Source organism: Rattus rattus, chromosome 17, assembly GCF_011064425.1.
Source record: "Rattus rattus isolate New Zealand chromosome 17, Rrattus_CSIRO_v1, whole genome shotgun sequence".
Classification (NCBI taxonomy): domain Eukaryota; kingdom Metazoa; phylum Chordata; class Mammalia; order Rodentia; family Muridae; genus Rattus; species Rattus rattus.
In genome coordinates, this window is record NC_046170.1 from 44,664,188 (window position 1) to 44,689,969 (window position 25,782).

At 49.1% G+C, this 25,782-nt stretch overlaps 1 protein-coding gene across 1 annotated transcript in view; it reads left to right on the forward strand.

Annotated features, from left to right (window-relative positions):
- Positions 1 to 25,782, forward strand: part of Disc1 (DISC1 scaffold protein) — a 203,678-nt gene that overhangs the window by 99,926 nt on the left and 77,970 nt on the right. Inside the window, exon 9 of the mRNA XM_032887977.1 lies at positions 4,826 to 5,014. Within this exon, the coding sequence (XP_032743868.1) occupies positions 4,826 to 5,014 (189 nt within the window). The remainder of the gene's footprint in view (positions 1 to 4,825; positions 5,015 to 25,782) is intronic.

The following is a 25,782-nucleotide window of genomic DNA, read 5'->3' on the forward strand; positions in this document are numbered from 1 at the left end:
GGTAATGTCTGGGGCAGGGTAGCAGCTTGTGATGGCTCCTGCCTCTGAGGGAAGTCACCAAATTCTCTCTATACCAAGCGTTCATTTCTCGAACCACATTACTTCTTCGAGTGATTGGATCAAGGAAAGGTCTGGGTTTAGCGAATCGTGTCATCTTAATGGTCACTCCTCAGAGGGCTGGGACACTGCCTGGCTCCCCCTTGGCCTGTATGGGGTCATAGAACATAGGTTTCATCGACAGAATGGCGTATGCTGGGTGTTCAGCCTCTGCCTACAGCCCGTGGATAGCTGTAGCATTTAGTCGGTCTGACATCAGCCTCTTCGACTAACCAGTGCAGTATTTAGGGGGAGGGGTTTCGGATAGAAGCTTGGGCTAGAAACCTGCCCCATGGTTCATCCCTGTGCAGCCTTCAGCAAGGTTCTCTAGATCTCAGCCGTGAAGTCAGGATAACAATGCGTATTTCAGTGAACATGAGCGCCGTGTGTTACACACTACAGAGAAAGAAACGTTGCTGTCAGCCGAACAATGAGGCCGTGCCTTCGGTTCAGAGTCCTCATTGTACGCACTGAAAGAGTTCCTTCACATGCGTTTCGGCTTGAGGACGATCACACGCCATCCCTTTGAAAGGATAATAACATCGGTTAAGGGTCTGCTCAGACGCCTTCATCTTCATCGTCAAAGGCTTCTGAGACCTCTGTGGGCGTCGAGCTCAGAGGTGGATGTTTGTTCCCACTCAGCTTCCATCCTCCGAGTTAGCAGAGCCGTGGGCTGCAACCTTTCCCTTCAAGCGATGACTCTGGGAGGGTTTTCTGCTAGGCTGGTGCCAGGCTTCAAGTTTTTTTGTTTGTTTGTGTTTGTGGTGTGTGTATGTTAGGGGCTGGAGATCAACCTCAGGTTTTGCTCAGGAGATATCCATTGTTGCTGTAAAATTATAAAAAAAAAATGTTGTCTTTTATCCCGCACTAGATCTAGCACGCAACAATCTGTCTTCCCATCTAGTTCCCAAGGCAGGCTGCCAACATGCCAAAACACACACATCTCAGTTCCATGGTGGCCCAGTGTCTCCAGCCACCACACAATAATGTGATCGTTATGGTATTTTCATACATGTATGCCGTGCATTTGATCATGGTCACCCCCCTTGTCTTCTCATGTCCACATCCACGCTGATCAACCTCTTTCTAAAGAGTCCTCTAACGTTCGAGTGTATGTGGGTGTTGCCTGCATGCATGTTTGTGAACCACATGTGTGCCTGTAGAGACCAGAAGAGAGTGCCTGATCTCCTGGAACTGGAGTTGCAGATGTGAGCCATCATGAGGGTGCTGGGACTTGAACCACAGTCCTCTGCAAGAACAGCCAGGGCTCCAGTTCCCATGTTTCCAGTGCCTGCCCTCTTCCCCTCCCTCCCTCCCTGCGTTCCTTCCTCCCTTTCTTGGCGAACCAGTGAGTTTCACTAGGGTTGCTTACAGGAACTGAGAGCCTTGCCAGAGGTCGAGTAGGGCCACTAGGAGCTGTCAAATGTGAGTGTTTGGGGTTGATTCTTCAGTCCTCTGTGGACACCTCTAAATGGAGACTTGTCGGACCAAGTGGTAGGTTTAACTTTAGGACAAACCGGCAGAAGTGTTTTCTGTGGGGTTACACCCCCTTGCATTTTGAGGGTTGGGGGAATTTTACCCACTGGCCAGTTGGATGGGTCTCAGTTTAGCTGCTCGGGACCATGTGAATGGGTTGATGTGGCTCTGCGGCTTTTGTTTGCACTCCCGGTGACTAGTATTGTCTAACACATTTTCATCTGTGTGTCGTCCATCTGCATGTGGCCCTTTGTAAACGGCCCGGGGAGTCTTTGTTGGAGTTTAATGCTGTTATTTCTGTTAATTGTTGAGTTGTAAAATTGAATCCTTTGTCAGTTGTCTGGAGTAAATGATTTGTCCCAGTTTGACTTGACTTCCCCTCTCCCTCTCCCTCTCCCTCTCCCCCCCTCTCCCCTCCCCCTCTCCCCTCCTCCTCTCCCCTCCCCTTCCACTCTCCTTCTACTCTTCCTTCTCTCCTCTCCCCTTCCCTCTCCCTGTGCCTTCCCTTTCCTCCTTCCCTCTTCCCTCTCCTTCCCCCCCCTTCCCCCTCTCTCTCCCTCCTCTCTCCCTTCCTCTCAGCCTCTCCCCTCCTTTCGCTCCTCTTTTCTCCTCTCCTCCTTCCCCTCCTCTCCTCCCCTCCCCCCCTCCCCTCCCCCTTCCTCCTCTCTTCTCCCTCCCCTCTTCCCTTCCCTCTCCTTCCTCTCAGCCTCCCCTCCTTTCTCCTTTTCCCCCCTCCCTCCCCCTCCCCTCTCACCCACCCCTCCCTCCCCCCTCTCCCCTCCTCCCCCCCCCCCCTCTTTTGCGTTCCCTTACCCACCCTCCCCTTTATTCCGATTTTGTCTTTTTAAAATCTCTTTACTTTCGACAATCTTATGTAGCCTAGGCTGACTGAAAACTTGCTGTGTAGACAAAGCAGGCCTTGAACTCCTGACCTTCCTGCCTCCACCTTCCAAGGGCTGGGATTGCAGGTGCCTGTGTCCAGCTTCCCTGCCCAGCCCCTTGTGATGAGCTGAATGCAGCTTGTCTCCGGATGAAGCCCATTTATCAGGGGTTTTCTTTGCTGGTCCTGCTTTGTCCTCTGCAGGGCTCAGCCTGTTGCAGTCCCTTGTGTGTTCTTATTTCCTGCTCGTAGCTTCCCAGTTGTAACTTTGTTTCGCCCCTGAGGTGATTCGTGAGTGCTCCGAGGTGTGCGTGTGTCAGGTTTCCTGTTGCCCCCTCATAGATAACCGGTTGCTTGGCGGCATCTGCGGAGCCAAGTGTCTTTCCCTTGCCGTTGCTCTGACTCAGTTGGCTTTTGGAGGACACGCCCAGTTTTTGGACTTCTGTTGTAGTTCACTGCCAATCTGGTTTCGGATGCGCTCCATCCTGATTTATGGAAGCAATAGCTTCGGGTCTTAAATGCAGACTGTTTGATGGCTCTGGCTTGTCTAGGTTTTCGCGTTTCCTTTTATATTTTAGGATGTGCCCATTCACTTCTACTAAAAGGCCTCATAAAATTTTGATAGGAATTGTATTAAATCTATGCATCAATCTGGGGCAAATTGAGACCCTAGGAGTTCCTAGTTTTCCAGTGGACATTTATAGCTTATCTCTGCAATCATTTAAGTCTTATTTCCTCTCGGTGGGTTTTCAAAAGCAGTTCCCAGGCCTGCCTAGGGTCCTTTAAACTCACCCCTACGATACTTCTTAGTCCTAAGATACGTTGTAAACTATATTTCAGAGAGATTGTCTCACCGTGGGCTGCTGCTGCTGTTTAGACACAGGGCTGATTCTTGTACCTGACCTCTCTGCTTTTGATTCACTTCCTTCGGGCTTTATGGCTTTTTCTTTCTTACGCCCCCAGCCACCTGTGGGTCCCCACAGCCACCTGCGATGCAGGTGTTATTACGACCGTATTTCACACCGTGGTTATGCCAAGTGCACTCATTTGTTCTCCTGTTGCTTTAGTGAGGGCCTCTGCAGCTGTGACGAGAACGCTGACCAAATGCAACGTACAGACCGACCGACCGTTACTGAAGGCAGCCGGGGCAGGAGCTCCAGTGGGAACCTGGAGGCAGGAATTGAAGCAGAGATCACAGAGGAGCGCTGCTAGCTTTTCAGCTACCTTTCTTCCTTCCTTCCTTCCTTTCTTTCTTTCTTTTTTCTTTTATTTTTTCGGAGGTGGGGACCGAACCCAGGGCCTTGCGCTTGCTAGGCAAGCACTCTACTGCTGAGCTAAATCCCCAACCTTTTCAGCTACCTTTCTTAATAAGATTTATTTATTTTATGTATATGAGTACACAGTAGCTGTCTTCAGACACACCAGAAGAGGGCATCAGATTTCATTATGGATGGTTGTGAGCCACCATGTGGTTGCTGGGAATTGAACTCAGGACCTCTGGAAGAGCAGTCAGTGCTCTTAACCACTGAGCCATCTCTCCAGCCCTTCAGCTACCTTTCTTATCAGCCGAGTACAGCCTGTCCAGGGGTGGCACCACCGGGAGTGAGCCAGGACATCCTACACCCATTATCAATCAGGAACATTCCTGCAAGCATACCTACAGGCTGACCTGATGGAGTAAATGTCTCAGTCGACGCTCCCCCTTCCCAGCTGTGTCGAGATTAGCCACCAAATATGTTTCGATTTTGATAAGGGGGAAGGGCTTAATTTATCCGCACTCTAATTGAAAGGCCAGTGCCTTTCCACTGTGTGTGCTGTGCCTGTCCTTGGACATTTGGGTGTTGGGTGGAGTGATACTGGGGACTTTCCCTGGTCCTACTGGACATCTCTGTGTCATTTGCAGAGGCCCTGAACTTCCAGCTCTACCCAGCCTGTTGGTGTTGCAGCAGGATACCGTCATCCCTGGTGCTTACACTTGAGAATCTCACAATTAATTTGCAGAAAGTACCAGTGCGTGTGGGGAGGTACCGAGGAGGCCCCACATGGCTGGAGGAGGTTCTAGTAGATAGGGCTGCCGAGGGAGGGAGAATCATTCTCCTTTGGGAAGGAGGCAGGTTGCTCATGCTCTGGTTGCCGAGTGGCCTCCGCACCCATGTGCCTATGGACGGCACTAATCAGGGGTCATTAATAATGAAGTGACGGGAAGTTGGGAGGAAGACATGGTGTGGGTAACAGGAAGGTCAACGGATATAGTGGTGGACGGATACAACCAGTATGCGTTATAGAAATGTCTGAAGCTTTCGAAGAACACAAATATTACTTAAGAAGCACACACACAAACCCTTCCCTCCTCTCTCCCCTGCTGTGTTGCAGGCAGCTGCTTCTCTACAGCCAAGGAGCTCTCGGAGGAGATTTGGGCCGTGTCGTCGGAGCGGGAAGGGCTAGAGATGTTCCTGGGCAGGCTGCTGGCACTCAGCTCCAGGAACGCCAGAATACTGGGCAGCGTCAAAGAGGACTACCTCAGGTGCAGGCAGGACCTGGCCCTCCAGGAAGCTGCCCACAGTGAGTAGTGGGCCCCAGCCAAAGCCTCGGGGCAGCGTAGTGCTGACCTTGGATCCTGTGGCTAGATTGCCTTACTGTGACAGTGTCACAGAACACCACCCAGACAGTTCATGGGGGACATGGCTGGCAGAGCCTTGGATAACAGGGTAGGGCCACCTATTAGCTTTTACTTTGCCTTTCTCTGACCTTTTCTGCTCTGCATTTGCTGGTGGACACAGTGGCTATAGCTTGCGTCACCCCCCATCCCCAGGGAGGTTCTCCCTTGGTTCAGTCTTCCAGGATGCAGGCTATAGGCTGACACTGGGGTACTGAGAAGGAACTAGGTGGTGGCTCTTCTGTTGGGGTATCCTCTGAGGGTTGATTTTCTCCCTAGGAGAAGGGCACAGGCAACATTGGTGCTGGCCCTACAGAAGGGCCAACATACTGTATGTCCTGTGTTCATTTAACAGACCACCTGTATATCCCTCACATTGATGTTGGGGTGGGGGGATCAGTGTTCAAAGTCTGAACAAGGAACTGTACCTTCAGCTGTCAGGGTTAGGCCTGCCACTGTGGGATGAGCAGACCAGTTTTTAAAGTTCTCCTGAACTATGTGCACTGTTGTTCCCTCCCTGTTCCAATCAGATGGTCAGTGATCGTGGTGTCTCTTGCCAATGAAGCCTCAGCTGGCTCAATAGCTCAGAGCAGAGCATTATTGTTTCCTTTGACTCTTTTAATTTTCTTTTTAAAATATTTAATTTTTATTTTAAATTGTGTGTGTGTCTCTGTGTGTGTGTGTGTGTGTGTGTGTGTGTGTGTGCGCCTGTGTGTTTGTGCATGTTAGTGTAATACCTGCAGAGGCCAGAAGAGGGCGCCAGATGCCCTGGAGCTGGTGTTAGAGTTACCTTGTGGGTGTTAGAAACAAAATTACCAGTTCTTTGTGAGACCAGCCTTTGTTCTTAACCACTGAGCTCTCTCCCGGGCTTCCCTGGTTTTAGGGGGCATGGGAAGGGAATAGAGGCAGAGAAAGGGAGGGGACAGAGAAGGTGGGGGGAGATGGAAGAGAGGGAGAAAGGAGTCAGAATAAGCAAAGGGGGTCAGAGAGAGGAAAGGGTCGGAGTCTCTCTCTCTCTCTCTCTCTCTCTCTCTCTCTCTCTCTCTCTGCATGTTATTTTCACATTGGTCACACAGAGGTCAGAGGGCAACCTTCAGGAGTCAGTCCTCCACCCACCTTCACAGGGGCGCACCAAGCTTGCACAGGTCTCTACCCATTGAGCAACCTCACCCATCCCTTTCTCTCTTAAAGGCCAGACCTTCTGTTTATTTGTTTATCTTGTCATATGCAGCCCTAGCCTGTGTGTGGAGTATCCATTAGCACAGTGCTGCGGGAGCTCCAGGGTCCCAGGCCCTGCAGGCTCCTTCTGTCATGACAGAGCGGAGCAGGGGAGAGCTCCAGCAGACCTTTGCTATTGACTTTGTTGTTTGTTTTTAAAAGTCGGCGAATAAGAGAACCCGAAACGTTTCATAGTGTTACCACTCAGTTTTTACACAAAACGGGGGAATGGATTATATGGAAGAATAGAGGAGATATAAACAGATCTGAGTGAATCTAACCCGATGATATTTTCATTTGAATGGCGAGCGAGCTCTTAAAGCCGTTAATATCTTTTTTTTTTTTTTTAAATGCAGTGCGGGTAATTTTGAATCTCATCATTGTTACTTCACTAAATACTTTCAAGATGATGAATAAAACATAAACAAGGGGAACGGGGGATTGTTACAGGAGACAGCTGAACTGCAGATGGCTCGTGGCAGGGAATCTTTTGTGCTTCGTTTGTGCTAGCATTTTGCTGGGTCAGCCACCCTCACCCTGCGTGTTTGCTCACAAGCGTGGCTTTGGATTACTCAAGCGAACAATCCAAGTGCTGGTAAGAACGTAGGTAACAAAGAAATTCTAAGTGAGTTTCTGGGGGGCCAGGGGGTAGTTTCATGGTGAAGAAGAAGCAGCCTTGCAGAGCACCTGTGCTTGTTCTTCAGTTCTCGTGGTGCGACGCCCTCTTCTGGTGTCTACGGGTACTGCATGCACATGTACGCACATGCAGAGACCGGTGCACACTAACGAGTCTTAAAACTAAATAGAAAACAAATTCCTGTGTGAACTGAAGCTTTCACCCATTGAGATGCAATAAAACCAGGCCGTAGCCTGGCCTCAGCTGCTTTTGGATCTTGAGAGGCGGCGACAAGTCAGAAGGAACTCGGTGCTCAAGGTCAAATGTAGCTCAGGCAAGCAGGAAAGGCGAGCTGGGTCTGTATGGGCGTGATGCACTGCACCACAATCTTTTCAGTCTTGAGCCACATACCTGTCTCCTAGGCCTTAAAATTAAAAAACAAAAAGACCAACAACCATGTGAGCCGTTTGTGGGGAGAGGGTTATACGCATACTGAGTGCAGTGCCCCCGGGAGCCAGAAGAGGGCGCTGGATCCCCTGGAACTAAAGCTCCAGGCACTGGCGAACCACCAGATGTGGGTAGGAGAACTGAATTGAGGTCTTTTGTAAGAGCAGTACATGTTTTTAATTGCCGAGTCATCTATGCAGCCCATAGATAAAATATCTTAAGATAAAACTCAGACGTGTGGGGTTGGGAATTTAGCTCAGTGGTAGAGCGCTTGCCTAGGTTCGGCCCTAGGTTCGGTCCCCAGCTCCGAAAAAAAAAAAAAAAAAAAAAAAAAAAAACCTCAGACGTGAGCACTATTATGACACTAACCTTGGGTGCCATTCCTCAGGCACCTTTGACTTGGTTATATTTTAAGATCTCCTCTAACTTGCCGATTTGCTTAGACTGGCTGACCAGAAAGCCTCAGGGGTCCTCCCGTCTCTGCCTCCATGAGCCTGGGATTATAAGTGTGCCTCATCTCACCCAGCTTCTTATGTGGGCTCCGGGGATTGAACTCAGGTCCTAGTGCTTACTACTAAGCTATATCTGCACCCCAATACAAAATGTTTAAAAATGTGATTTCTAACAGTGTTTGCAAGGGTCAAAGAGAGTCGTGTTGGGATGGAAGAGTGGCTCTTAAGCCCAGGGACGTGAGCTCTCTTGTTTTGAGTTCCTTCATGAGATGATGCCAGATCCAGCCAGGAGGCAAAAGGCAGACCATTAGCTGTTCCTTCACAGCTTCCCATGACTTTCCTGTTGTCATTGTTCTGGCCTTGACCTTGGTACCTGAAGGCAGTCAGCTGCAAGGATGATGGAAGCTGTCCTTATTCTGGGCAACCAAGTGCCCCTCGAAGCTCTAGGATTCTCTTTCTGCAGAAGAAGGAAAACTTTTCTCGTCCAAGGACCAATCAGCAGTGTTGTTCATGCAGAGGGCTCTTACTGGTAGGAAGCATTTCTGATAGCCATCCGAGATGGACTGACCTGTCTCACCATGGAGACGTCCTTGTGCCTCCTGTCCCTGGCTAGCTTGTGCATTCACTGAGGAGTGACACGCTGCTTCTAAGTCTTACTGGGCTATCCCAGAACCCAGCATGGTGGCCTTGGGCCGCAAGCCTCTGTCTACTTTTGGTGAGGAGAAGAGTGATGTAAAGTGTTTGTTCTTTCTTCCTTGGTTTGGACTGTGGGTGCAGACCTCGGATCTCCTTGAGAACAGTGACAAGGGGGACTTTCTGGAAGATAATGGTGTGGTCCTGTTGTGTTAAATAATAAAAAAGGCACCGTCCCACATTACTCTGGGCACTGGCGGGTCACATGGCACCGGTGGGGTGGTCTCATCTCTGCATACTCTCTGACCCTTTGGTCTAAACTCTTTCCACCTGACTCGATAAGTTCCCATGGTGGGTTGCTACCACACCAGCCCCACACATCAAATTCTGTGACTGCCTGGGGTGCCCTGCCGCCGTACCTTTCTCTGGAACTCAGCTGGGACACAGCACGAAGGTAAACACCACACAAACTTAGTTTAGTATCAACAGGTAACTCAGTCGCTGGGCACAACCACTAACATCCTAATTAGTGAGCCATTCTAAGCTAAACTAAGGATCTGCCAGGATCCACCATCTAACTGGGGGCCTCTAGTTCATTATATCTTCTACCCCAAGCTCTCTCTCCATCCAAAAAGCCACAAGTCCCTCCTCTCCTCCTCTCTTCCCCTCTCTGACCAGGAAGTCCCACCTACTCCTTGCCCAGTGATTGGTCCCCTGAAATCTTTATTCATTAGAGGAAGGTCCTTGCCATATGGTCCCGTTTGGATAATTATTGGTTTGCTTTATCTTTGAGGCAAGGTCTCCTGTAGTTAAGACTGGTCTTGAACCCGATCTATAGTTGAGGGTGATCTTGAGCTCCTGATCTTTCTGGAGCCACCTCCTCAGGGCTGATATTAGGGTCATGCAGTTCCTAATATCTGGTTTGTGCTATGCTGGAATTGGCTTTCTGTATACTCTGCCAGCCAAACAGCCTCAGCCCAGTTGGATGTTCAGATTGGGGTGATGAGAAGGGGGCAGAAACACAATATAGTTTCAAGGGCAAAGGTCAACAGACATGGCTGCTGCCTTCAAATTCATAGGCTTCTGTTATGGTGAGATACTCCTGTGAAGAGGAGAGGAAGAAAGACTTTAGTTTGGAGACATCAAGTCACACACTTGAATTCTGAGGAGTGTTTAGTAGAATGGGGCAAAATGGAAAAGTGGCCTCTACATCCCCTGAACCAGCAGCAGCCTTTATGTAGCATGCATTTTAATATTTAATATTTTTAAATAAGGAAAGTGAGGTGAAAAAAAATCACTAACTAATTTTAGGGATTTTTTTTTCCCTAGGAAAAAAAGAACCTTAAGATTTATACAGCTGCTTCTCCATCTCCTGTATATGACTTGATACTCTGTATTGTGCTTTATTAACACTGTTGATTTCATACTGGAACTCAGATATAAAGAAACCAACGTGGAGGGAAGAGATTTCACACAGAGTAATCAGGCTAGAATTTAAATAGGACATCATTAGCATGGTAATGTGTTTCTCTGGTTCGGCAGGCTGCCTGAGGAGTTCTGGGTTTACAGCTGGTGAGCCTTCCGGACTCCCTGTTGGGATTCAAGCAGTTTCCAGGGAGAAGGCCAAGGGGTTGGATTTCATATTTCTGGGAAATATGAACTAAATGTAGAGCTTGTCCATATGGACATCTGGTCAACCCCAAACCATCAGTAGACAACTATCAAGTCACTGCTCGTTTGTCATCCCTCCTGATTTCCATCTCTACAGTCCTTGAAGGGTTTGAATTAAACAGGATGCTGTGGACCAATCAGCCCAGGGAACACAAAGCCAGACAGCAGGGAACCAGGAACACAGGACCAGAGACAGTGGAGCCAGGAATACAAAGGCAAGCAAGGATAGAAAGGTAAGGACTCTCAAGACCTACAGGGTCAAAACTAGGCGAGACTGAAAGTGATGGTGATGAACAGAGTCTGTATGATGGTCAGCCTTCATTTTCAAGTCACTGAGTCAGCTTCCAGCCTCCACATTTTATGATTCCGTGTTTCGTACTGCCATGTCCCCTAGCTGTGTCTTCCCTGGCTCCATGTCCCCTTGCTTCACATTCTTGCTTCTGTGTTTATCAGTTACCCCCATGGGAATGCATGATGGTTTGGGTGTATGACACCAAACAGCAGTGCACAGCTCTGTGATCGTCACTTCGTTTAGAGGAGGCCCTCAGCTCTGTGCATCTGCTGGATTTTCAGTTTGGCATATTGCTCTTGGCAACTGCATTTCAGATGGCCTGGGCTTGGGGAACCTGCAGAGGTGTGTGGTCACATTCACACGCTCACACTGCTGAGAAGGTTCTAGTGGAGCTGCAAGTTTCTCAGAGAATAGCTCACTGCTGGGTTTGAGTTGGGTTACTATGTGCAGGAATTGTAGTAAAGGTTAATATGTATAGGATGTGTGGGAACTGTAGCCAAGGTTACTATGGGTAGGAACTGTAGCCAAGGTTACTATGTATAGGAACTGTAGCAAAGGTTACTATGTGTGGGAACTGTAGCCAAGGTTACTATGGGTAGGAACTGTAGCAAAGGTTACTATGTGTAGAAACTATAGCAAAGGTTACTATGTGTAGGAATTGCAGCCAAGGTTACTATGTGTAGGAACTGGAGCAAGCACTGTAGATCTTGCCACAGTCCTTGATCACCGTTGAATCCAGATTCTTTCCCACCTATGAGATTAATGTGTCCCTGGTTTCAGGGTCAATGATGTCAGTCAGCCAAACAGTTTCAGAATTGTGTTTCATATTTACAACGCGATTTGGAAGTAGTTGCCACTCGGATGGCTTTTAGAATTTAGCTGGGACAGCCCTGTTCTGTGAGCGGCAGTGTCTCTTGTCCAGCTCTTCAGAAGTTTAAATGTGAACTCCTCACAGACCTCACCCTCCACTGCTCTTTACTGTGTTCCCAGTTTGCATTTCTTGGATCCCTTGCTTATGCACAGAGGAGTTAGAGCTAGTGTGGATTTCATTGTTCTTAGAGAAGGAGTGGTTTCTGATACATTGTCATCCCTTTGTGGTGGTATCTCCCCTCTCACCGCCTCCTGTAAGAAGCAGGCATTTTGCTAGAGCTGGACATAATGCAATTCCTACATCCCTGGATCACTAATGCTGCCGGCTCTGGTGGGAGGGCTGTTTCATACATGGGGAAACTGAGACAAGGTTGCATCTTATAGCCTCACAGAGAGAAGCCTGAGAGCCCTCTCCTTCTAAAACATGGGGTTTTGTTCTGTTTGATGGGATTCCTAAGGAAGGCTTATCCCTCAGGCTCACTACTACAGCTGAGTACAAGCAGGATGATGTGGAAGCCCGATGATGGCCAGAGGCCCTCTAAAGGGTTGATAAGTAGGCCATACAAGGAAGCTGCTGAAGTTAGACCTTAATGAACCAACTCACTTCTTCACCAAGCTTGAGATATGGCTTTTCTCATGCTTACTCTACCACTGAAGCACAGGCGGAGAGATGCGTGCTGGCAAAAGGCTTCTCTTGCTTTTCCCACTGTCATCTCTTGTTCTCTTCACTAGAACCACTAAAGCAACACTTCGTGGCCATAGGGATGTTTTCCTTCCAAAACTGTGCGGTGATCTCCTGGTCTTCTGGTAAATGTGGCCCTGGGAGCTGAAGGAGGGGGCTCCAGAAAATGGTAGATGGAAACTCTCCATGTCTTTGAAGGCTGGTGGACCGGCCGGCCTGTGGAGCTGCCTGGGCTTTCCTGTGGGCAGCATAGGTTTTCAGTGACTTCCCACCTATGCTCAGAACAACAGGCATTCAGCATGCAGTTGAAGAACTCTTCTCAGTCTCTGTGGACACAGGCAGGAGATGCTGCTGGACCATGCTGCAGGAAGATGTCCTCTCCTCATTTCTTCTCTCTTCAGCCATCACCTCCTCTATGGCTCCATCACCTCCTCCATGGCTCCATCACCTCCTCCATGGCTCCATCACCTCCTCCGTGACTCCATCACCTCCTCCGTGGCTCCATCACCTCCTCCGTGACTCCATCACCTCCTCTGTGACTCCATCACCTCCTCCATGGCTCCATCACCTCCTCATGCTTCTTCCCTCCTCTTCTGGAGTATTTTGCACCCTTAGCTCCATCACCCACTCCTTGCATCCTTTCAGCTCCATCCTGATTACTTCTCCATTACCAATACTGCACCACATCCCCCCGTGGCACCTTTCACTGCCCCCAGGAGTCTGCACAGGACAAACTTTGTCCATGCTCCCTGTCCTCCCTGCTTACATTTGCAGCTTGCATCTTTCTGGCCTGATTCTGGAAGGGCGATCGTTGCTCCTGTATTAATGCTCCATGACTATTCATTCTGTTCTGCCATGTTTAATGGAATACTTAATGGCATCGATGGAGAAGCCCACAGACTATAAATAACACTTTCTTTGGTATTAAACGGGTTTTATAAAATTTAGAGCACATTTCTTTTTCACCAAGAGCTCCGACATTAATATTCATAGTGAGCTCCAAAGTAGAAGCTATTCTATCTTAGCATAATGAGTTTACGGTATGTTTCAAAGTCAGTTGCAATTGTGCTCTCTGCTATGACAATTACAAAGGTCCTCTTGTCTTGTAGGCTCCATTACAGCTGTAAACCAGCTTGTGGCTGTCACCATAAAATGTATTAGGGCACCCGTGCACAAGTGCAAGGGGGAGACAGACTTAACCCCTGAAGTATGGTCGTTCCAAACAACCAAACCTGAACATGCCTTAGATGGTATATGGGCAGAGAAACTTCTAAACTAAATCCTTCTGTCTTTTTATTGATTGAATTGTTCGAGCCCTATAAAGTTAGATATAATGAGGTCCCTAGACATTGGATACAGAAATTTGACATTAAGACACACGTGGATTCCTGATCTCTCTCTATTTTTCTGTGTCACTTAGGAAAAACAGTTATCTTCTATATTGACACAAGGGGTTGTTCTTGTTTTAATTCCTCATGGAGAGCTTTGATGTGGGGACAGGGAGGAAATGGAAAGTAGATTTGCTTTGGAGCCTTTAGAGATGGGGGCCGCTGGTGTTGGGGTGGTGGGCTTACACGTGGAGCTTTTAGAGGACGCATTTATCCCCCATCAGGTAACTTCCAGGGGAGGAAAGAAGCCAGTGGGAACGTGCAGGCGCAGGCACAGTAGCCGGTGTCAGGAAGCCTGTTTCTCAGCCTGGTTTTCAAATGCATGTCGATTGCCACGCCGAGTCTCAATAGCCGGGTGCCCCCTCCGCAATGCCCACTTTTCCCGTTGCTGTTACCAAATGTCCGATACGAGAATACTTAAGGGCTTTTGGAAGATGGCAACAATATCCAGGCCTAGACTGCCAGAATCTCCAAGAAAAAACCTGGAAAAGTCAGAGAACAGCTATCAGAAGAGGCGGGTGGTGCCCGAGTATCAGTAGCTTACATAGCAGAGTAAAACAGGGAGCTTCACTAAGCAGAAGGCAGCAGGTGCCTAGCCCATCCTGGGTGTGTTCTCTGTGACAGAGGAGCGAAAGGGGACAGCTTTTCTGCCTCTAAGAGTTGCAAAGCGATGCTGTATTTTAATTATTTCAAATATGGTAAGAAAAAAAGGGGGGGAGGCAGGGACCTTCTATTTAAAGGTAACACAGAGGGATGGTGGACAACTTCAGACTTTTCTGATACACTTTCCTTTTGGAGTGGCCTGAGACCCGGGCTCTTGGCTCTCTGCGTGTCAGCCTTCAAAGACACAGGAACTAATGATAGCCCAATGCTTCAGGGTTGGGTTTCTCGAGGCCACCACTGTCACCTCATGTCTCAGACACCCTCTCAGGGAAACTGGCTTTGGCAGCCCATGGAGGTCAGAGTCAGGGCAGAAATGTTTGCCAGGAATGCATGTCTGATGGGATCTGCCACTCCTGACTTCTCAAGGGGCCCCACAACCCACAGGACCAGCACCCACCCAGCCTCCATCAGCAGTGCCCTACCCCCGGTCCCTTCTCCACGTCAGTGGTTGTCACTGTAAATGTCCTTACTTGTCTGTGGCATTTGGCTTACAAGAGTCTCAGAGCCTGCTTTTCATCTGTCTTCTTCCCAGACAATCTGAGGCCCCCAGGAATCCACCTGCAAATGGGTCCTCATCCACCTCAGATTTAGGTGGACACCTGAGTCATGTCTCAGTGGTGTGTCCCCATCGACATTGAACACACAGGTGATCACGGTCATACCCCCCCTTTTGTGTCACTGTGACCAAAAAGAAAGTAAACCTAAGGGGAAAGGATTTTTTTTTTTTTTTTTTTTGGTTTGTGGTTTTGGAAGGTTCTGTGCAATTTTAGTTTTTTTCTAATCTTATTTTTAATGATGGTTCTTAAATGCTTTAACCTCCCTCTTAGCCCACCACCCTCCAGAGGTAGTGGAAAAGAAAGGATACGGAAGGGAAGGGTGCAGGGAGGAGAGGGGAGTGTGTTGGGGCGAGGTGGACCTGTTTAGAAAGGATCTAAGGAGCAACTCCCATCAGTGGTAGCTGGAGACTAGCAGTTCAGTTCACAGGTCAGCAGCTCAGTCCACTCGCAAACCCTTCGTGGGTATACCAGCAGTCCAGTTCGGTAGAGTCGGGATAGCAAACAGGTGGCACAACCTAGCAGAGACAGCCAGGCCTCGGCCTCAGCAAGAGTCAGCAGGCGGGACCAGGGCCAACAGAAACACCAAGCTGTGCCTCTCTCAGCAACGAGAAGATCAGGGAAGACTGGAGACTAACAAGCATTGCACAGCTAGCTGCATAAGCAAGCCGAGCTCAGCCAGTCACTGTCCGTTGAGTCCTTTTTGTACTCCCTCCAAAATCACGTATCCTCCACACGTGAGTCTGTCTCGGCTGACATCACTCTGCCAATCAGCCCCGAGTCTGTGGAAGCAGCACGAAACTTCAGCGCACCGCCAAAAGTTTTCAGTGCCTCTCTCTCCCTTTAGAGTCCCGACAAATGCAGCTCAACTACAGAGTGTAAGTTGGACTAATAAGTGGGTGTTGTTGGCGAAAAAAATCCTTCATCACGTGTCCTTTCCTGTGCTTGCTTGAGTAGAACATCCTTTTTCTTGTGTCTGCCTCAGGAAAACGTTCCTTCGTGTCTTTGCCCCAGCAGAACACCGTCCAACAGTTCTGTCCATCACGGTTAGGAGAGCGAGGCAGAGAGCAGAGTGGCTCACAGGATGGCTGCCAGGAATCATGAGGGGACATAAGGGGTGAGGAACTGGAGCACCTAAGGACACACTCCAGGGACCCACTTCCGCCATCACAAAGGCTGAAAGCAAAAGATTAGGATATTATTTTTGGAGCCAGCTGGAGCAGAGGAACCTGACACCTTTGTTGGGAAAGAGTCTGGTGAGGGGAGCTTGTCCTCAGAGCTCAAGGTCAACCTGGGACATTTCACAGGAAGGACTTTACAGGAGTTAAAAAAAAAAATCAGTGATTCAGAAATTTCCCAGCTAGAAGTGATAGGATGTGAACCTCAAAGCCTCAATAAACAAATATTCCAAATGATCTTTTCTCTCTTCCTCTCTCCTTCCGGGTATTGAACTTAGGTCATCAGGCTTGGAGCGAGAGCCTTTTCGTTCTTATCCATCTTCCTATCCCCTTTGTATTATTGATCACTAGTCCTATACACTCCCTGCCTTAAACATCTATTATCTTCATCCCCAGGAGATTGTTTGAAGGGGGACATGCCCCGGGGACACTTGCATTTCTCTTCCTCATTTTAATTCATTTGAAAATGGAGACAAGGCTCCGATTTGTGGCTCAATTTGAAATATGAAAAATCTAGACTTGTCTGTTCTCACTGAACGTTTTCATGTGTGCAGTCAGTAAAGGTTCTGGATGTTACCTCAGCTCTTAATTTACTGAAATGTGCCAACCAAATCACCCTAGTACTGTGTGGGTCTGAAATTCTCTTAGTGGGTGAGGACTCTGCCTTGTGCTCTGCCTGTTCCCATGATGCTCTGCTCTCTGGCTGCCCCAATCCCATGGTGCTCTGCTCTCTGCACCCTTCCCATGGTGCTCTGTTCTCTGGCTGCCGCGCTCTCATGGTACTCTGCTCTCTGCAACACCCGTCCCCCAACTCCCATGGTGCTCTGCTTTCTGGATGCCCCTTTCCCATGGTGCTCTGCTCTCTGACTGCCCCGCCCCCGTGGTGCTCTGCTCTCTGGCTTTTGTACTCCAAGCATTGTTTGTGGCTTGGCTCCATACTTGCTGAGGCTTCAGGGAATATAAACTCTCACAAATATTTATTGAGCCTAGCGACCAACTGTGGGATGGGAGATGAGCCGTTCCATGTATATGGAAATCTGCACTCTGAGCTGGATTGCATGTTCACCTGACCCAGAGCACTGGAACCTGATAGCCCCGGTGGTCTGCAGGACAAGGCAGACCAGGGACTTTTGCAGTGGAGAAGGGGGAGGAGCAGCAGAGTGACTCACTCCATCTTTCCCCAACCCTGCATCTCTCTTTGTTGCTGGGATGTCAATCGCGATGCTGTGGAAAGAACACTTTGAAATCTACAGTTGCTGGTGTTGTGTTGCGTTTACTGACATGCTTCTCCAGCTCCAGCAGCACAGCGGAGCATCCCGAGTTCATGTTGTCCCACATCCCTGCTCAGGATCACGGCCCGAGGCTTGGAAATCCCATGAGTCCTTGCTGCAGCATGGCGCCGGGGAATGGGCTGTCCCTGTGTGAGCAGTTGCTTGGTTCCACTCAGGAGGGAAATGAAGTCGAGGGTCTCCTCTCACGTTCTTGGGCTTTGTGTCAGACTTCCCATCTCTCTGACAAATACCTGAGAGAAACAAGTTCAAAGGTCAAGAGTTTATGCTGGCTCAGGGTTTCAGAAACGTCAGACTGTGTGCAATCTGGTTCCTTTGTCTCCGGGCCTGTGGGGAGGCAGAACATCGTGGTGGAAGGATGCGGAGCATAGGGACCCACATCACAAATACTGGAAGCAGAGAGAATAAGCAGAAGCCAGAGCCATACGCCTAGTGACTAACTTCCTCCACAGACCCCGCCTTCCACAGTCCTGCACAGCCCTTCCATCTGCCAGGCATCGATTCAGATTTTGAAACCATGGATGGATTAAACCACTGAGTCCTCATGCTTCGGTCACCTCTGGAAAGGTCCTCACAGCTATACAGTCAGCGGTGCAGAGTCCCCCAGGGACCTCCTCGGTTAACATCGAATCCCTTGGTCCTGGCACATTTCCACTAATAATTTGTTTAGAAATGTTTGCATTTGATTTCCTAGACATCTGTCATTTATGGAACTCAAAGCTATGTGGACAGTTACCACCATCTGGGTGTCATGATGGACGGGTTTAGTTTGAGTAGCATTGACACGTCATTTGCTTCTGGGCCTTGCTTTCCTCACAGCGGAGGTATGGCCTGTAGTGGATATCCTGTGAGGACCTGCCAGTTGCTTGGGTGATGCTGAGAATTTGAATAACATAGGTGGTGGATGATCCACTTTTTATCACTACAACAAAATATCTGACTAATTCAGGAGAGGATGCTTTTTGTTCCCGGTTTCAGAGGGGTCAGCTCAGGTCAGCAGACACCGTTGCTTCTGAGCCTGTGTGTCATGGCGGGGGCGTGGCGGGGGCGTGGCTAGAGGCGTGACCGGGGCGTGGCGGAGCCAAACTCATGGTGAATGGCAACCAGAGAGACTGTTGCGAAGCTCTGTCTTCTGTGCCAGTCCTTCATCCTCACGACAGAAGTTGTGGCTGTGTGACTGTTGACAGTCCTCCTGGAAGGAGGGGGTAGGGAGAGTTATTGGACCTCACCTGAGTATCTGACTTCTCCCGGGCCAAGTGTAGGGGTGATTCCTCACTGTCGGAAGAAGACAGGCCATACAATATGGAGAAAGAACTGGGCTGGCCTCAACAGCATGGCTCCCATAGCTGCTTTGTCTAAACACTATCAGGAAGGTATACGGGAAGAAACCCTAACGCCCTGCAACAACTACCACACCTCACCATGGAGTCTGGAGCCTCCAAAGGGGCTGGGACACGGACAGGGTACCAGCTGTGCCTCAGCTAGACGCCTGGTCAAGCCTCAGTGGAAATTAATTCGGGTGAACTGCTGTGCTAAAGGCAGTTGTTGAACAAACATCAGAACATCAGCCATCCACAAGGGTCGACTCTGTTGTTCCAACACAAAGTTAGATAACTCAGTAATTCAGTTTCCCTGTAAAATGTGCCTCACCAGCAAGTCTTGAGGGAACATGGACAAGGTGTGAGGTGAGCAGGAGTGGGATCCAGGGCAGAGACCCGCTGACTCTGTGAGCTCTGAGAGGCTAGTGATCAGATTGAATTCTGTGTCCACCCAAGGTGGGAAAGATTTCACGCCTGGGCAGCAGGTGGGCGAAAGCTAATAGAGAGGGACTCAGAGAAATGCTGTTGCTGGACTTTTCATAGGTCTGGGTCTCACAGCAGAAATCTTCCCACACTGGAAAGAATCTGGCATCTCGTAGATTTTTCTAGTACTTGAAAAGGGTTAAAGACGTTGGTAGCCAAAGACACATTTGGCATGGCACGAGAACAAGAGAAGACAGTTTGTGTTGGAAGGAAGGATGATGCTTCCAGAGACTCTCCAAGGTTGAGCTGACAGGAGTGGGAAGGTCCTCCAGGAAGACGTTAAGAAAACAAAGGTTAGGTTTCTGCCTCTCATTGCTATGCGCCATTATAATTTTGTCTATCAGGGACACCGTACTCATCTGGGCCTTTGGACTCATCATTGTTAAATGTTCCCATCCTGCTCATTCCTTGTCTGTGTTTCTTTGCTCTGAAGGAGGCCATTTCCCTACCTGACAAAGGCAGCTTCTTCTGTCTGAGCCAGGGGCATCCACACCCGAGACTCTGGCAAACAATGCTTGACCGAGTACCGGATGCTTCTTGGGTCAAACATCTGAAAAGAATTCTGAGCCTCATTCACTGTTTCTTGCCTTTGAGTGAACTAGTTTCCCAGTTTATCTAAAGACAAGTCTTCAACTTAATTTCCTTCTGTTTCTGCAAATGTCGCCATAGACAAACCCAAAGAAAAGCTCCACCCTGGCTTCCTCAGAGCCTCCAAGGACCCTGCGAACATTTGGACAGACATGTTGCTTTTGAAAATATATCAACCCGGTCAGCAGATTTGCCAAGTCATGGCTGTAATTGTCTTAATGTGACTTGTGACATGGGACAGTGATGTCCCTGTCACTCACTAAAGCCTTCCCCCAACAGGAATGCTTGGAGTACTGTATAAATATCGTTTAGCCTGTGTCTGCATGGGAGGTAGTCATTGTGGGGAAACTGAGGCCATGAGAGTGAAACATGCCCGTGCATGTACTGCTGGTTGATAGCTAGTGTTTGCAGGTTTCCCATCTGCAGTGGGCATGTGGGTATCCCATGATGGAGGTCGTCAGCCTACTTATCGAGGGGTATATAAGACAGACAGCCACTTGATTAGGGGGTAGTAAAAGACAAATACATCTTCGTTAGCTGTGAAAGAGTGGCCCATCATCACAGCGCCTACAAAGTTCACCCTGAAGTCCCCTCAGGGTCTGCAGGCTCGTTGCCAAAAAACACCAGACTAATAAGAATTCCATTGTGATTGACACAGTTTATAAAACTTTTTAATGAAAATATGGGTTCGTGTCAAACTCAGATAAATTTGGACCCCAGTTTTTAATAAGATGGCAGGGGTCTCTTGCAGACACTTTGGGTAGACTGCATCATAAAGCTGTCAGGAGACAGATTACCGTGTCTTTCCAGCGCCGGGGACTTTGCTGGTCCACCCATACTTTGTAAGAAGTCCTTTTTGGGGCCTCATCTTCAGAATAGTGAAAGGAGGAAGTAGCCAGACTCTCTGCTTTCCCAAGATGCAGTGTAGACCGCATGAGTCCTCCCCAGCGACTCCCTTGGGGGCAGTGGGTGAGAAGGCTCGGAATCAAAGGCTCAGACACGGGGAGCAGGTGAGAACCACAGCAAAGCCGTTTATTCTCAGGGTGAGCCCTTTGGTCCTCCACCTCGACCGATCGGTCCCAAGCAAGCATGTCTTCCAAGTGACAGTTCCCAACCGGCAGCCATTGTCTTTGTCATCAATTAGCAGTCAGGTTCTCAGGCAGTCTTCAATTAGGTCCTCAGGCAGAAGCTGCCTCCACAGCTGCGAGGCTGGCTTAGATTGGAGTGATGGTGTGGTAACACAGGCCTGAGAGTCTCTGCATGGGAGACGTCATAAGATCTTGAATTCCAGGCTAGCTTGAACTACGTACTGAGATTCTGTGTCAACACACACACACACACACACACTCACACACACACACACACAGGCACACATGCACACACACACACACATGCACACACACATACTCACACACACGCACACACATGCACATGCACACATACACACACACACGTACACACACACACATACATGAACATGCACACACACACACACACACACTTGTAGGGGGAGGAGCTGATACTAAAGTCTGGTTCCCTAGTTGGTTCTTCATTTGGTCAACAAAGGAGGCCCAGAGCCAATTGCTGGGTAGAAGGCACAGTTGGGACTTCTGGTCCCAGGAGGAAAAATAGACACAGGGAAAGAGAAGGGATTTTTCTGCTAGGCTTTGGAAGAAGAAACACAAAACAATCATGTAAGATCTCGGGGAAGCTAGAACCAGCGGCCTCTGCCACCAGCTGATAGCCAAGAAGGTCTGTGGAGGCTAACACAGGCTAGCACAGGCTAGCACAGGCTAGCACAGGCTAGCCGACAAGTTTAGGGCAGGAGATTCTGCGTGCAGCAGTGGTGCTAACTGGCACATTCTAAAGTAATAAAGCTGTCTGTTTTTCATCCCCGGAGCAAGGGTGGGGAGAGAGAGAAGCTGGGTCAATGACAAAGGCTTGGCAGAGCTAAGCCGGGAGAAACAAGAAAAAACCGGCAGGGGCCAGAGCACAAGCAACAGCTCCAGGGCCTCGGTCTCCGGCAAAGGCAATGGTGCATTTTAAAAAATTACACGCTACACACTCTAGACTGGGAGATATCTCAGTAGGCAAAGGGCTTGTTACATAAACATGGTTAGAATTTTTAATTAAAGTTGTTTAATGTCAGCACTAGGAGACAGGTAGATCCTTGAGCTGCTGGCCAGCTAGCCCAGCCTACTTTTTGAATTCAAGGCCGGTGAGATGCTGTTTCAAAGGCAAGGGGAGTGGTGCCCAAGGAATGACTACTTCGGTCCTTCAGCCACTGCATGCATGCGTACACACGCATGACACCCACGATCATGTGTATGCACATACATGCATGTTCACATACTCATACCACATACATATACAGACACCGACAAACAACCCCCTCCCCCTAAAGGAAAAAAAGATAAAAAAGTATTAAGGTTACCTTAGTCAAAAGTCTGGTGTGTTTTCACACATGCAACACTGTATCTGGTCTCGCCTTCTGCACCCCTGGGTTATTCTGTAAAAACAACAAAGCGGTATAATTTTCCTAGGACAGATATTTTATTTCTTAAATTTTAATTTTTTCCACTGATCATAGAAGCATGAAAATGTTACACATTTGCAGGGTACCATGTGGTGTTCCAACACGGGTGGAATACTTAAATCTGACTGAATTCCTCTCCCTCCTCAATTGTGCATTCTTTCCTTTTCCTGTGTCGGTGGACAGTGAGCTCAGGGCCTTGAGTATGGTGGGTGATCACTGTACCACTGAGCTGTATCCCACACATGTGGCAGTGCATGTATGCTCAGAGGACAACTTGTTGGCGCTGTTCTCCCCTTCTGCCACACGTGTTTTCAGGATCAAACTCGGGTCATCAGACTTGCCAGCAAGTGCCTTTGTCTGACTCTGGCCCAGCCCTATATTAAATTTTGGCGAAAACACTCAGACTTCTTTTCCCCCCAGCTTTTGAAATAGTCTAATATTGTTTTATATAGTTAGTCCATTTATAAAACTTTGGCCATTAGCATTGGGATCTTAGTCTGAACTAGTCTCTTCCAGAACTTTCTCAGCATATCTAGTTGGGGACAGTGTCGTGTGTGGGACCATAGCAGAGCCAGTTCTGTGTCTACCCCCATCCCCCGGACCATCACTGACAGTCGGGAAGACACCTGTGAGGCCTGGTCCCAGAGAAGGAACAGCTCGAGGCTAGAGAATGTCTGTTAACCCAGAGAGGGCCCCAGGTCACCGAAGCAATTCCATCAAAGACCTGTCTGGTGAATCAGTGAGTTTATCGGGGTTTACATGCATGGAGCACAGAGACTGAGGGACGGAAGCGCCCCCCCCCCCCCGCCACACCCCGTTCCCACCCGTCTAGTTGAGGACTCAGCAAAGCTGCGCTTCTTCAGTTCCTTACAGACCGAGGAGTCTCCCCTAGTGGGCAGTTGTTGGTTGATTATACAACCTTGAGGAGGAGCCTGGGAGTGCTGTAAGTTCCACGAGTTCCCTGCTCCTTAAGAGGGAATTAAAAAAAAAAGATTTAAGCGCGTGTATGTGTGCGCATGCGCGCACGTTCTCGAGCGCACGAGTTCAGGTATCATGGAAGCCAGGAGGGCGCATCAGAAACCCCGAAGCTAGAGTTACAAGGTGGTTGTGAGCTTCCTGATACGGTGGCTGAGAACAGAACCCGTGTCCTCTGCAAGAGCAGTAAGTGCCCTTCTCTGCTGAGCTGGCTCTGCAGCCCGGAGGGACTGTTTGAGTAAACACCTGAATATGTGCTCGCTAGTCTTTTCCGGAGCTGAGTTAATGCCGATGCCCCTTGTCTGCCTCTGAAGCAGACAGACTCGGCCTTCATATCTGGAAAGACCCCATCCCCCAACCCCCGCACCCTGAGTTCACAGTCTCCACACCCAGTCTCTGCCACTGTGAGAGGAAAGCTGACAGAGAGGAGAGATCCTGGAGGCTCACACAGAAGGGGGCCAAGTCTCTGTCCTGTTGGAGTTTTCTTTTGAGGCAGGGTCTTTCCACATAGTCCTCACTGTCCTTGAAGTCGTTACATAGATCAGGCTGGCCTCGACCTCACAGAGATCCATGAGTGCTGGGATCAAAGGTGTGCAACTGCTGACCAGATCAGGAATTTTCTGTCCAGAGAGCAATGGGATGTCTTAAAAGAGTAATACTGTTAGGAATGATGAATCTTTGAGGAGAAAGTTATCTTTTCACCTAATTTAAATAGACTTGAATTGGCCTAGTTGTGTACAGCCTGGTGTGCCTGCCTAGCTCTGGAGACCGCACCCACTGAATTTCCCGTTTCCTCCCCACAGCAAATCCAGGTCCTCCTTCACCTTCGGATTCCACAGCTCTGGGTTCTTCAGGTGCCTCCCCTTGTGATTCAGTCTCTCTCTCTCTCTCTCTCTCTCTCTCTCTCTCTCTCTCTCTCTCTCTCTCTCTCTCTCTCTCTCTCTCTCTCTCTCTCTCTCTCTTTTTCCGGAGCTGAGGACCGAACCCAGGGCCTTGCGCTTGCTACCACTGAGCTAAATCCCCAACCCCCAGTCTCTCTTTTACAAACAGTGCACAGAACCTGTACGGATGAGGGGCAGCTCTGGGCCAGTGGTCTCTTTGTTCCAAAGTTATATACAGTATCTTCTCAGAATGTGGGCCACTGGAGGGAGATCCCATCTTAGAGCATGGGGAGTCTGACCCGGATGCCGGCTCCTCTGTCAGTACTTAGGAGAGGCAGAAAGAAGGATGGTGGCACACTAGAAAGAAAAAAAGAAGAAAAAACATATCTCTACCCGAGCTGCTGTGCTCCGCATGGACTGGACTCCCCTTGTAACCCCGGTGCAGGATTGTAATTAAGTTGTAATTAGAGCCAGGAGTGAACTCTTAGGAAGGGATCTGGAGCAGCGCCACCAGGACTATGGCCACAAGAGGGCGCTGTGGCGAAGCTCACCAGCCGAGGCTCTCCCGGCTGCTGGGAGCTAGTTTCAGAGAAACTCAGGAGAGGGGCATTCTGGGAGCTGGTCTGTCACCTTGAGAGGCTCAGTCTTTCTTCGGTAAAACACAGAATACAATAACAGACACATCATCTCAGTTGCATGCCTTTTGAGCATCATCGCTGTCGCGGCTCTTGGCTCTGAGCTATTGCGCCAGGTCCTGTACTCTCTGCTCACCTGTCTTCAAACGTCTTTCTTCTTCACAGGAGATGGAGTTAGGCCTGATGGTGAGGGATATTTTATTTAAACCCTTCAGAAACGTACATTGCTTTTCCACTTGTCTGGTTGTTAGTCAACTGACCTGTCCGTGTGGCTGGAAGTGAAGATTTAAAGAAAGATTGAAGATGCCTTTGACTTTAACGCACAGACCTGGGTCGATGCCTTTGAGATTCCCACAGCTCCACGCTGGGGAACCTGTGCAGTGAGGGGTTGGAACTGTATTTAAAAGGTAATAATAGAGGCACAAGCCCAGCACCAAGGAGAAGCTCAAAGCTCCTGTGCCAGCCGTGGGGGACCCCAAACTGATTGCTTTAATTAATTAGGCTGCTGTCAGCTGTGGGACAGGAGGAATTCATCTCCGAGCCTGGTAGCCTGGTACAAGAAGGCTTAGCAAGTTGAGTCGCAGGCACTCAGCCCTGTTCATGGTGGTTGTTGTGTGACCCACTGGCTGTTTTCCTCTCCTATGATGCTGTTAGATTCATTTAAGGGTGTGGCTTAATTTGGGGGTGTGGCTTAATTTAGAGGTGTGGCTTAACAGACTCAGATTGTCAACGCGGCTTTGGAAGGGGAACAGGAGGTGCAGAACCCACTGTCACTGTCTGTCACTGGGCTGTAGGGAGGGTGCTCAGGCCCAACGATTTCTAAGAGCCCTGTTTAGGTGGCTGAGATTAAGACAAGACAGACTCAAACTCCAGAGGCCACACATGGAAGGGAGTAGAGCGTTTTGAAGGTAGCCATGTGCCAGTGGCTGAGCTCCAGGATGGGCAGAGAAGTGTGTTCCTAAACCCCAGAGCCTCTGTCTCCCGCTCTACACAGGGCTTCTTCCCGCCTCATGGGTCCTTTCATAGCTGGTACCAATCCCTTTCTACTTTAGTTATGATGGCGTGTTTCTGTGTACGTTTGTGTATGTGTATTTCAGTGTGTGTGTGTGTGTGTGTGTGTGTGTGTGTGTGTGTGAAGGTTTGTGTGCATGTGTGTGTGTGTTTGAAGGTGTGGTGTATATATGTATGTGTGTATGTGTGAAGGTGTGGTATATATATGTATGTGTGTATGTGTGAAGGTGTGGTGTATATATGTATGTGTGTATGTGTGCATTGTGATTCAGTGTGTATGTGAAGGTATGGTG